The 12,138-nt window shown below is 33.6% G+C and overlaps 1 protein-coding gene across 1 annotated transcript in view; it reads left to right on the top strand.

The window, feature by feature from the left end:
- Nucleotides 1-12,138, top strand: part of Xpr1 (xenotropic and polytropic retrovirus receptor 1) — a 114,801-nt gene that overhangs the window by 100,491 nt on the left and 2,172 nt on the right. The window contains exons 12-14 of the mRNA XM_090340315.1: nt 2,945-3,111; nt 5,843-5,982; nt 10,340-10,561. Coding sequence (XP_090196441.1) covers nt 2,945-3,111; nt 5,843-5,982; nt 10,340-10,561 — 529 coding nt within the window. The remainder of the gene's footprint in view (nt 1-2,944; nt 3,112-5,842; nt 5,983-10,339; nt 10,562-12,138) is intronic.

The raw sequence follows: 12,138 nt of genomic DNA, 5'->3' as shown, positions 1-12,138 counted from the left end.
AGAATGAGTTTTTAGTAAGTTGCTGAAATTATTTTTACTCAGTTCATTAAAATGTAACTATGTTGCTAATTACTGGATGATACTACTTAGACTTGGTATCTGTATGGATTGAAATAAGGGTATTGGAACACATGCAGCTATACTCTGGCAATAAATCTTTTTAGAAATTAATAACTAGTATATATGATATTATAATATAAATATTCAGTCCAATATGCTTTTTTTTAATGTGCTGGTAATAGGACTTGAATTTAGAGCCTTGCATGCTTGTTTAGCTTTTTTGGGGGGGGGGCAGTCCTGGGAATTGAACTCATGGCCTGGGCACTGTCCGTAGACACTTTTTGCTTAAGCCTAGCACTCTGCCACTTGACCCACAGGTCCATTTCCAGCCTTTTTGTGTATGTGGTACCGAAGAATTGAACCCTTCGTTGCTAGGCGAGCACTCTATCACTAGGCCACACTCCCAGCCCTTGTTTAGCTTTTTACTCAGGGCTGGCACTCTGCTCCACTTCTGACTTTTTGCTGATTAATTGAAGATAAGTCTTGACTTTTCTATGTTGACTGGCTTGGTACCACAATACAAAGATTTAAGCCTCCTGAGTAACTAGTATTACTAGTATGAGCTACCCAGTAGTATACCTATTAGCCAATTTTAGGACAACAAAATGATAGCATTGAGTTTAGAGTTGGAAAAATAAGTATATATGGTTTACAGCATTATATAGTATTTCCATCATACAGACAGCATAAACATATATAAAATCTATATAAAGTTATAGTTACCATTTGTGTAGTTTGATGCTGGAATTCCGCATTATCCGTGCATGTGTGTGTGTGTGTGTGTGTGTGTGTGTGTGTGTGTGTGTGTGTGTATTAAATTATATATGTGTGTGTACTCACTGGTTGTGGGTCTTGAACTCTGGACCTAGGCACTGCCCCTGATATTTTTTGCTCCACTCTGGATTTTTTGGGGTGGTCAATTGGAGATAAGAATCTCATAGACTTTCCTGCCTGGACTGACTTTGAGCCATGATCTTCCCGATCTCAGTCTTCTACATAGATAGGATTTTAGAAATGAGCCACTGGCCTCCCAGCAGTATCCACTTTTTGCAACAAAGTAATTCTGATTAACTTGTCAACCAGTCAACTTTCTAAAACACAAGTTTGATCCTAAAAAGGCATTCCACATTCATGTCTAATTGTCCTTTCCAGCCTCATTAACTCAGTATCCTTTTTCTGTACATCACTTCTTTGAGGTATAGATGACTTACAGCTTTTCTTAGCATACTTTATGCTCTCCTATTCATACCTTTTCATTATTTTCCTTCGGTTTTGGATGACCTCACCTCATCTGTCTGCCTTTTGCAATACTATTTATTTCTATTTCTATAAATAACTCAAATGTTATTTCCTACTGCTGGAAACATTCCCATTCTCCTTGATGTCCTTGTACCTCTGTGCTTTTACTTCATTCTGAATTCAAATTTATCATCAGTAAATCTCATTAGATTATACATGACAATTACCTTTGAATCATATTGCCTTTTAGCATGTATTTTAATAATCTCAAAGTGATGGATACTTGTTTATATTAGTAGGAAAGGTATTGCCTGAAATAGCCCTTGCTCCTAGTACTTTTGAAAAAATAACCAAAATATAAACTTTTTATATTAGATGGTGTGCACCATTTTTTTCCCCTTATAGTTCAGGTAATTTTTCAGCAGTGATCTTACAATACCCATATCTTCCATGTAGAAAGCACTTATTATAATGAGTCTGAAGCTTATCAGAAATTAATTTCAGAGAGCATATAAAGTATTTACAACTAAAAACCATACATAGCTACATTGGTAATCAATAATTTATTTAAAATCATTTATAATATAGGTATATATCTCACTACTTTATTATTATAATTTATAATTCACTAGACTATAAATCTGTAATTATATTTGCAGTTATTTTTATTTGTATTTAATGTGTTCTCAAAAGAAAGTAGAAAATAGTGTTTTTAGCATAAAACAAAATTAGAACTTTGTATCAATAAAATCCTTCTAACAGAAGTAAAATTCCTTGGCTTATTTTGTGAACTCAAAAATTTGCTTTTTTAGTCTTTAAGTTTTTTAAATGTTTTTCTATTATCTTTAGTTCTATAAAGTGTTTCAATTCCATATTTCAGTTTATGAGTTCTTATATGTCCTTAAGATTAAATTCCTTATCAATCTGCTGTTTTCTGGCATTCTGCCTACGATTATTGGATTGTCTTTACAATTAATACTGAGAAGATCTAAGTGCCTGAAGGAAATACTGTTATAAAGTAAAAAGGACTCAAAAATTTCTTGAGTAACTACATTCTTTGTTAGTGATGCTTCTAAAATGTTACCATCTTTTACCCTAAACTGCCACCTGATGGCAAAAATTGTAATGACATTTTTTAGAATATTCAAAAAATCCATTAAAGTTATTAGATTTTTATGTATTTGATATAGAGCCTCCAAAATTCCAAATGTACATCTGTAAAAATATGATATATTCAATAAAAGTTTAATGATTTTAGATCTCAAGGAAATCATATTCATTAGATAGCCTTTGTTAGATAATGATCCTTATAAGGATCATGTCTGTAATCCTAACTACTCAAGAGGCTGAGATTTGAGGATCATAGTTCAAAGCCAAGCACTAAAAAGTTTGTGAGATTCTTATCACCAGAAAACTGGGAGTGGCACTGTGGATCAAGGGGTAGGGTAGTAGCCTTGAACTAAATAGCTCAGGGACAACTCCCAGGCCCAGAATTCAAGTCCCACAACTGACAAAAAAAAAAAAAGGCTTATTTCCTTTGTGAAATTATTTTTTAAAACTAGTTTTTAATTACTCTTATTTAATGAGCAGTTTTGCTTTGCTTAAATCTAGTAACTTTCTGTTTTCCTTTTTCCCTTTTCTTCAGAACAAGAACACTCTGACAGTAACGTGTTCTTTTACTTGTGGATCGTCTTTTGTGCCATCAGTTCCTGCTATACCCTCATCTGGGATCTGAAGATGGACTGGGGTCTATTCGATAAGAATGCTGGAGAAAACACTTTCCTCCGGGAAGAGATTGTATACCCTCAGAAAGTATGTATAATATGTTTGGGGCCAGGAGTGTGGCCTAGTGGTAGAGTGCTTGCCTAGCATTCATGAAGCCCTAGGATCAATTCCTCGGTACCTCATACATAGAAAATGCTGGAAGTGGTGCTATGGCTTAAATGGTAGAGCACTAGCCTTGGGAAAGCTCAAGGACAGTGGCTAGGCCCTGAGTTCAAGTCCAAGAGCTAGCAAAAAAAAAGATGTTTGAATTTTTAAACACAACACAAAAAAATCTTATCTCATTAATTAACTCCTGTTGTAAAACAGATCTAGTTCCTAATTAACCTAATAAAATTAGAAAAATATTTCCCCAAATAACTAAAATCAGCAAAAATATACTAGATAGATATTATGTATAGGTACTATTCAAAGTATAAGCAAAATAAATTGTGTTTCTCCAGGAGGCCATAAATTACATTCAAAACAGATAAATGAATTCCAATACAGTATAATATTTTTTTAATTAGAACATGAGAAAGGGTATCAATGTATGTGAAGTAATGTACCTTCTATCTGGTGAATATAATGTAACCCTTCTATTAATTACAATAAAAAATATATGAAAAAAATTAGAAGCTTGGGTGAGAGAGATTGGAATATATGTAAACATGTGGAAAAGTAACTGAAATCTTCCTTTATAACAAGTATGAGTTCATTAATTTTAAAAAATCTAGAAGAATAATGTATTCTTAAATTTTTATAAATTTTCAAGCATATTTGCCATTCATACTAATCATTTCCATTGCTGCAGTTAATAAATTGTAGTATAATCTATTTGAGAATAGTTAAGTAGTTAATGCATATGAAATTAGTGGATACCTATTTGTCTAAAGGAACAGCTGAACACCTACAGGAAAGGAAATATCTGACTACTTGGTACATGGTTTTCTGCTTCTTTTTTAATTCAACTAGTGTTTGTTACAATCAAGTGCCAATAAGAAAATACAAATTGTAAAATTATAAATTATAGGTAATAATTATTTTAGAATACTTTCCACATGTAACTAAAAGGATGGAGACTGAATTTTTAAGTCAAAAGATTGAAAGTGTTTATACTCTCAGATACATTAATAAAGGATTACTTTTGTGACTAGATGATTTGACTTTGAAAGAAATTAAACAATGAAAAAAGAATCCTAGTATGTAAATTTAGTCTGCTGTGTCAGTCATTAGCTACGTACACATATATGGTCATATAGGATGAGACTAAACAAAATGAATTCTAGGATATGGATACAAGAGGTTTATCTTTGTGATTGTTGTTCTTAATGTACTATGTGCAGTTACTTCTTTTCTCTTTTTTTCCCCTGATGGTTAATCCCATGTTGTTACTGTATCTGACTTTGTTACCTGGTATATTGTATAAATGTATGTTTATTTGAAATAAGGAAGGAAAGGGGGGGAAACAAGATGATTGGGGGGGAAGGAAATGGGGAAAAAAACATGAGAAGGGGTATCAATGTACAAGAATTAATACACCCACTACCTGATGAATGTAACTGTAACTCCTCTATACATTGCCCTGACAATGAAATTTAAAAAAAAAAATAGTTATACAATAATATGAACTTTAGAATCACTTCCTAGAGATTGGTAGTTCATAATATTGAACACCACATCTCAGGTTAAGGAATCATTTTTCTTACACATCTCTCCCTCTTGATCTTAAGTCATATGTATTCTTCCTAGAATTTTTTGATAGCTTCCATGGTAGTTAACTATAGATAGCTTTAAGAAAAAAAAAAGTGTAGTTCTTCACTTAGGGCTAACAGTGAGTACACTAAATGTGGAATTTTTTAATGCACTATCACTATATTGGAAGGATGGGAGAAGAAATCAGAGGAGTCTTTGTGGATGTATTAAAATCCTCTTAATAGTATTCACAAAATCTATAATAATCAGTCTGGCTATTTTCTAAAATTGACTAATCAAAAAACAGTACATATTATTTAAAATATGGAAGGCAAATAGTATAACGAATAGCTATAGATTTTGAAAATGTTTCTAGGGAATGGGAAAAACACAAGAACATTGTTGCTTTTCTCTTAATAGTCCTCTAAAAATGGCTAATGCTATGCTGTCCAATTAAATGCTAAATCTTAATACCTAGTAGTATAACAGTTATGGTTCCCAGAATTATCTCAGTCTTTAAATGCATATTAAAGAAATAATTTTGGAGTATTGGAGATTTAGCTTAGTGGCCATGTGTACTACAGCCCTAGTCCTCAGCTCTGGAAGAAGGAAGAACTTTGAATGAGCATACCCCTAAATGTCAAGATAAATTGGCAGTTTGTATATTTATGACTGAGAGGCGAGGTAAAATGGACTACTAAATACTGAATACTAGTCCCTACAAGTATTTGTTGAGTGCCTTCTTCCTCTGTAAAAAATGGAGCATTTCTTAATTCCAACCATATTTATGATATCTAAGCTTTGTTTAATACTAACATCAGAAGGCAAGGGTAAGGCAACTTGAAAAAATAGTACAGTCAGTAAATCTTCTAATATTCACTAATGTCATTAGCAAATCACATTCCTGCTAATATATAATCTAAATTGATCAATGTTCCTTTTTAATTTGTATTTCTGGGCTACAGAAAAGAATCTGGTATACAACATAATAATGAAATACATATGTTAAATAATTATTGGCACTTAGTATTACTTCATTTTGAGAAAAGTGATAGAGAACATACTCAATTTATTTCTTGTTCCCTAGGCTTACTACTACTGTGCCATCATAGAGGATGTCATACTGCGCTTTGCTTGGACTATCCAAATCTCAGTTACCTCTACAACTAAGTTGTCTCACGTTGGGGACATTATCTCAACTGTCTTGGCTCCCCTTGAAGTTTTCCGGTAAGTAAAGCACTGAAAAGTTTATCAGATTTATTTTACCTAAAACATACTGAATACTCTTAATTAGAATGAATTATAACATAGCTGATAAGCTTAAATTTTCCTACAATTCTCAAACTTCTCATCAGTCTTTGAGTTAGAAAATCTTACTTAAATGACTTGGAGATTAAAGCTAGCAAAGTTAATATAACTATTGATTAAGAAAGAGGCTCCATTGAGAATTAGAAAATTGGGAGGTTAAAAAAGTTTGTAATAGCCAGGATTGTAATCCTTGATACTTGAACAGCTGAGATGAGAGGATTAGAATTCAAGGCTAGTCTAAACAGAAAAGTTCATAAGACTTCATTTCAACCATTGGCTAGGCATGGTGGTACCCTCCTATTAAATCCAGTGATTTGGGAAAGAGCAAGTGGGAGGCTCAGGCAGGCAAGGCCCAGCATAGAGTCCTCAAAAATAACAGATGCAGAAAGGGGCTAGTGGTATAGTTTGAGCAGTAGAGTACTTGCCTCGCAATATGAAATACTGAATTCAGTCTCTATTACTATTTAAAAAACACCTTGATACAGAAATTAAAATCTTATACAATTAATTTTTATGAGCCAGGAGTTTGGCCTAGTGATAGAGTGCTTGCCTAGCATGCATGAAGCCCTCAGTTCAGTTCCTCAGTACCACATATACAAAAAAAGCTGGAAGTGGTGCTGTGGCACAAGTGGTAGAGTACTTTCCTTGAGAAAGCTCAAGGACAGTACCCAGGCCCTGAGTTCAAGCTGCAGGACTGGCCAAAAAAAAAAAATTAATTTTTGCAATTGTCTTCCTGTTTTTGTACTTTGAGTCTTCCTAAAAGTATCAACAGCCTAGCAAAACAACATAAAACCTAACCAGCATCGTAAATCTGCTTCTTTACCATATAAATTTACCCATAATGGAAGGTTTGAGGTTCAGTAGTTATTGCTAATACTTTGTATATCCAGTAACATACCTTGAAACTATATAAAGCAAAAGTAAACAATACTAAAAAGTAGATTAATTCATACTTTTAGGGGAAGAGTTTAACATATTTCCTTTATTGATAGGTCAATAAATACCTGTCAAGTTTGACCTAATTTATCTATGTAGAACATTGCATCCATAAGCGTACATATTATTTTATATATGTAAAGAACAGTCACTAAAATTTACCTTATATTGGGCCATACCAAGAAATCTCAACAAATTTCATAGGATTAAAATCACAAAACGTGGGCTGGGAGTTTGGCCTAGTGGTAGAGTGCTTTGCCTAGCATGCATGAAGACCCGAGTTCGATTTCTCAGTACCACATACATAGAAAAAAAAAGCTGGAAGTGGTGCTGAGGCTCAAGTGGTAGAGCTCTGCCCTTGAGAAGATCCAACGACAATGCTCAGGCGCTGAGCTCAAGCCCAGGACTGGCAGCAAAAAAAATAAAATAAAATCACACAACGTAACTAAAAATTCCCACATACTTAAAAAATAGTATATGTCTAATAACTCCTGGATTGTTTGAGATTGTAATACAAAGTAAGATAGGGTGAAAAGAAAATAAAGAATGCAGCTAAATGCCATGGGAAACATTTAACCCTAAATGTGCATATTAGGAAAGTATATAGCTGAAGAAATTAGAAAAGATTTAAGAATAGAAAATCAAACCTGAAAGAAAAATAAAAGAATAGAAATTTATGGACTAGAAAACATACAATGGAAAAAATTAACAAAGCCAAAGTTACATAAGACTTACCAAGCAAAAAAGAAACAAAAGCACGAATTAAAAAGAATCCTAAAAAAGATAGGACATCTAGCTCAGTTGTAAAGTGCTTGGCTAGCACACACAAGGCCTATCCCTGGCTCCAAAACAAACAAATAAAACCAAAAAGCTGGATGCCAGTAGCTCATGCCTGTAGTCCTAAGCTACTAAGAAGGCTGAAATCTAAGGATCAAGGTTTGAGGCCAAACCCACGCAGGAAAAGTTCATAAGACTTGATACCTTCAGTTTATCACCAAAAAGCTGAAAGTGGAACCTGTGGCTTAAGTGGCAAAAGCATCAGCCTTGAGCAAATTGCTAAGGGAAAGTCCCTAAAGGTGGCTTTCAGCATATGATAATGTATTTCCTACGTCTGGGTAATAGTCATGCAAGGTGTTCATCTTATGATACCTAATAAAGTTATATACTTAAGGTTTGCTTTTACCATGTGTATGTTATAATTAATTAAAAATGTTTATATTTTTTAAGCCAGAAAGAAGTTACACTGATAGTAACTTTCCAACAGCCAGTTAAAATGAAAGCCTAGGTATAGTGAAAGAAATGACACCCTGCTTAGAACTCTTTTTCCATTGAAAAATTTCACAAATGAAATGATTCATCGATATTTTCTAGTAGGTATATAGCATTCTTTTTTAGTCAGGATGAGTAATCACATCTCTATAAAATATGATAGATACAAATATTAAGTAATTGTGAAAGGTAAAGAATGACCCTAGAACACAGCATTCTTGTTACCCATACTCTCTCCAGTCCATTTTCTCTTTAAAAAATACTTAGAAATACTGTTCCCAAAGTACTACTTAAAAATAGTATTTGTTACCAATATTGAAACTGTGCCATCTTATTAATAATCTATAATCATAATAGGATAAATATTATGTAGTGCCAATTATGTATGTATCACTGTCCTAAAAACTAGGTTTTTTTTAAGTTACTGAATCCTCATAGCAATTTTATTATAAATAAGGTACATTCCATTATTCCATGTTACTGAGGACATGAAGCTTAGGCTGTATAACTCATTCACGGTCTTTACACCTCGTAAGTGATGGATTCATGATTTGAATAATTAGACAGTCTTCTGGAAGTAGAGCTCTTATTTTATGTTGCCTTTTGTCCTAAATCATATAGTCAGGTCTCTTTAGTTAATTTACCTTTCAGCAAAGTACTCTTTTCACTTGACTCTCTAAAGCTAGATTCTCCTGTCTCACCAGCTTTTCCTTCTCAATTCCTTTACTAATTCTTCTTTCTACCTTTTAAGTATTGAAGTACTCTAGGGCCTAAACTTTCTGTTCTCTTTTCCCATTATGTTATCCATAAGACAACAACTCAAAATATTGTCCTTATACCATCTGCAATGTCAAACTCTTTCTCCCTTGAACTGCAAGCTCAAAATGTCCATCAGTATTAACTTCTCTACTTAGATATCAGGAACAACCCTTACTTCTCCAGTTTAGTAAATGGTATCAACATTCACTCAGAATAAAAACCTGAAAGCCACTGACATCTCATGTGAGTAAATTCTATCAGTTTCATCTTCATAAGTAAATATTTAGTTTCTCTTTTCTTCTTATCACCTTTTTATCACCTTATGTTCAGTCATCATACTCTTTGTCCAGACCACTACACCTGCTTTCTAACCTAATTCATCTTCAACTATTCTTTCCTCCTTTTATCTGTTTACTGTTCAGCCCATAGAATGATCTTTTTGTTATAAATCAAAATTCTACATTTCCATTGTTTTCCATCACACTTGAAATACATGGTTTAGAAGCCCCTGTAGATAGGTGTTCCTCTATCTCTTCATCTTCTGCATTTTGACTTCACTTGTTTTTTCAGTACATTAAGCATTTTCATGTTTTTTTAACTTAATATTTGGTTTTCTATTTTGCTTCAGGGGTTTTACCTGAGTTGTTTCCCTGCATCATTCAGATTTTTGCTAGATGCCATCTCTTCCAAGATACTTTCCCTAACCAGTCTTTTTTTCTTTTTTCTTTTTTTTTTTTTTTTGCCAGTCCTGGGTCTTGAACTCAGGGCCTGGGGATCATCCCTGAGCTTCTTTTGCTCAAAGCTAGTACTCTACCACTTGGGCCACAACGCCACTTCTAGCTTTTTCTGTGTATGTGGTACCAAGATATCAAACCTAGGACTTCATGCATGCTAGGCAGACACTGTACCACCAAGCTACATCCCTAGACCTCCAACCAGTCTTTTAATAACATACTCTCTTCCCTTCTAGATTTGTTTTCTTCAGAAATGTTTCCATCAAATGAGTTGTTTTTTGTTTCTACCACTAAAATAAAGTCAAAGGCTTTGTCTATATCATGTAGTGCCTTCTTCCCTTACAGTAGATATTCAGTAAATATTTTTTGTTTAAGGTGAAACTGTGGAACTCTATAAAACCACATTCCATGAGTTCACTTTGGTTCTCCTACCCTCATCCCTACTCCATCTTTCTCTATTATTTTCATATCCTAGACTTCATTTGTGTGTCCATGAATTGAAACCTGACATTCCAGGAGGTTTATAAGAAATAATAGTAGTATATTCATATTTATGATGAATGTGTTTGCTCTACAAGGCGTTTTGTGTGGAACTTCTTCCGTCTGGAGAATGAACATTTAAATAACTGTGGTGAATTCCGTGCTGTACGGGACATCTCTGTGGCCCCACTGAATGCAGATGATCAGACACTCCTTGAGCAGATGATGGACCAGGATGATGGGGTTCGAAACCGCCAGAAGAATCGGTCATGGAAGTATAACCAGAGCATATCACTGCGCCGGCCTCGCCTTGCTTCTCAGTATGTATAGCTTTTAATTCTGTAAGGGTTTTGACATGTAATAACATTTAATCCAAGAAGTTATTAGATTGAGCCAAATGAAATTGCTATTTTTCACCATTATTCACCTACAAAAAAATAGTAATAAGCAGCAATTTCAAATGATCCAACTTACACCTTAATGAGTACATAGAGTCATGAGTATATGAGTAAATGTCATTCGAGTCATTACCTACTAATTGGGCATTGAAAGTACACTGGGGACAACTTTGTTGAATGATTTACTTGAATATGTTTTGCTGAAAATAATCTTCAAGCTATCAACTTTAGGAATCCTGTTTCTGTAATCTTTGGCAAATCCCTTAAATTTTATTATCCATCTTCTGGAAATTAAAATTAATATAGTTCCTGCTCGTAGAATGATTAGGACTAAATTCATTATTACATCAGATCATACTAGTTCTTTTACAAAAGTACCTTAAAAATATTTCTGAGTCTTATTAAATACAATATAATCATATATATTATATAATATATTATACATGTTATATATTATATATATTATAATATATAATATAAGGGGCTGGGAGTGTGGCATAATGGTAAGAGTGCTGGCAAAAAAAAAAAAGAATCTCAAGGATGTTTCTGCTCAGGTTGGCTTCATGCTACAATCCTCAGATCTCAGCCTGTTGAATACCTGGGATTATAGTCATGAGCTACCAGTACCCAGCTGCTCATATTTTTAATAGAGTACAATTTTCCAAAGCTTTAGATAGAAATTTGAAAGTTTTCTGAAAAGAAAGTAGAGAAATTAAAAGCAGAGAGCAGGAAACTTGCAAGAGATAAATGCATAAATAAAAAGCAGAGTGGTCAAGAAAATCAGTAGGAAGAAAATGAAAGCCATTTTATACCAAGGAAGTAAAGTTTAAAGGCTGGTGTAGAACTCTGGGTGGGTATATATAGCTTCCATTTCTGTAAAGTTAGGCAGGGTTAAGTACCACAAAGGGCTGAAAGAAAAGATCTTACATGATGTACAATCTCTTAGCTCCTGATTTTCAAAGTGCAATCTTTGTGACTTACCAGCAGAGGGAAGTCTAATCACACTTTCTATTTCAGAAACTAGGAGGCTTTTAAGCAATTGTGTTCAATTTCAAGTGTTCAGTAAAAATACTGAATAACTAAACTACAACCAAAGGAAGATATTTCAAGTATAGCAAGTTCAGTGCAACAGAAGTAGTAAAATGATAAGATCGGAACTCTGAGCTCTAAGTTTATGATTTGTGCAACTTTTAGCACATCCTTTAACTTTGTGAATGTCAGCTTCCCCCTACTGTCAAGAATGATTTCTATCTCATGAAATACACCTTTCTTCTCATGGGGCTCATAAGTTGCAGGATATGTTAACATTATCTAATCTTATTTTTTATCCAGTACAGGAATGTCTTCCACAGCATCTTTCCATGATCATTTTGTACTAATGGCCAATTAACAGTGATAATGAAGTCTGCATTGAATTTTATTGTTGGATGCAGTGGTAATAAGTTAGGTTGTTGGCTTAACCAGTCTCCATCATAATAATTTTATTGTATACTCATTAA

Source organism: Megascapheus bottae, chromosome 10, assembly GCF_031878675.1.
Source record: "Megascapheus bottae isolate mThoBot1 chromosome 10, mThoBot2.hap1, whole genome shotgun sequence".
NCBI classification, from domain to species: domain Eukaryota; kingdom Metazoa; phylum Chordata; class Mammalia; order Rodentia; family Geomyidae; genus Megascapheus; species Megascapheus bottae.
This window is presented reverse-complemented; position numbering and strand designations above follow the sequence as displayed.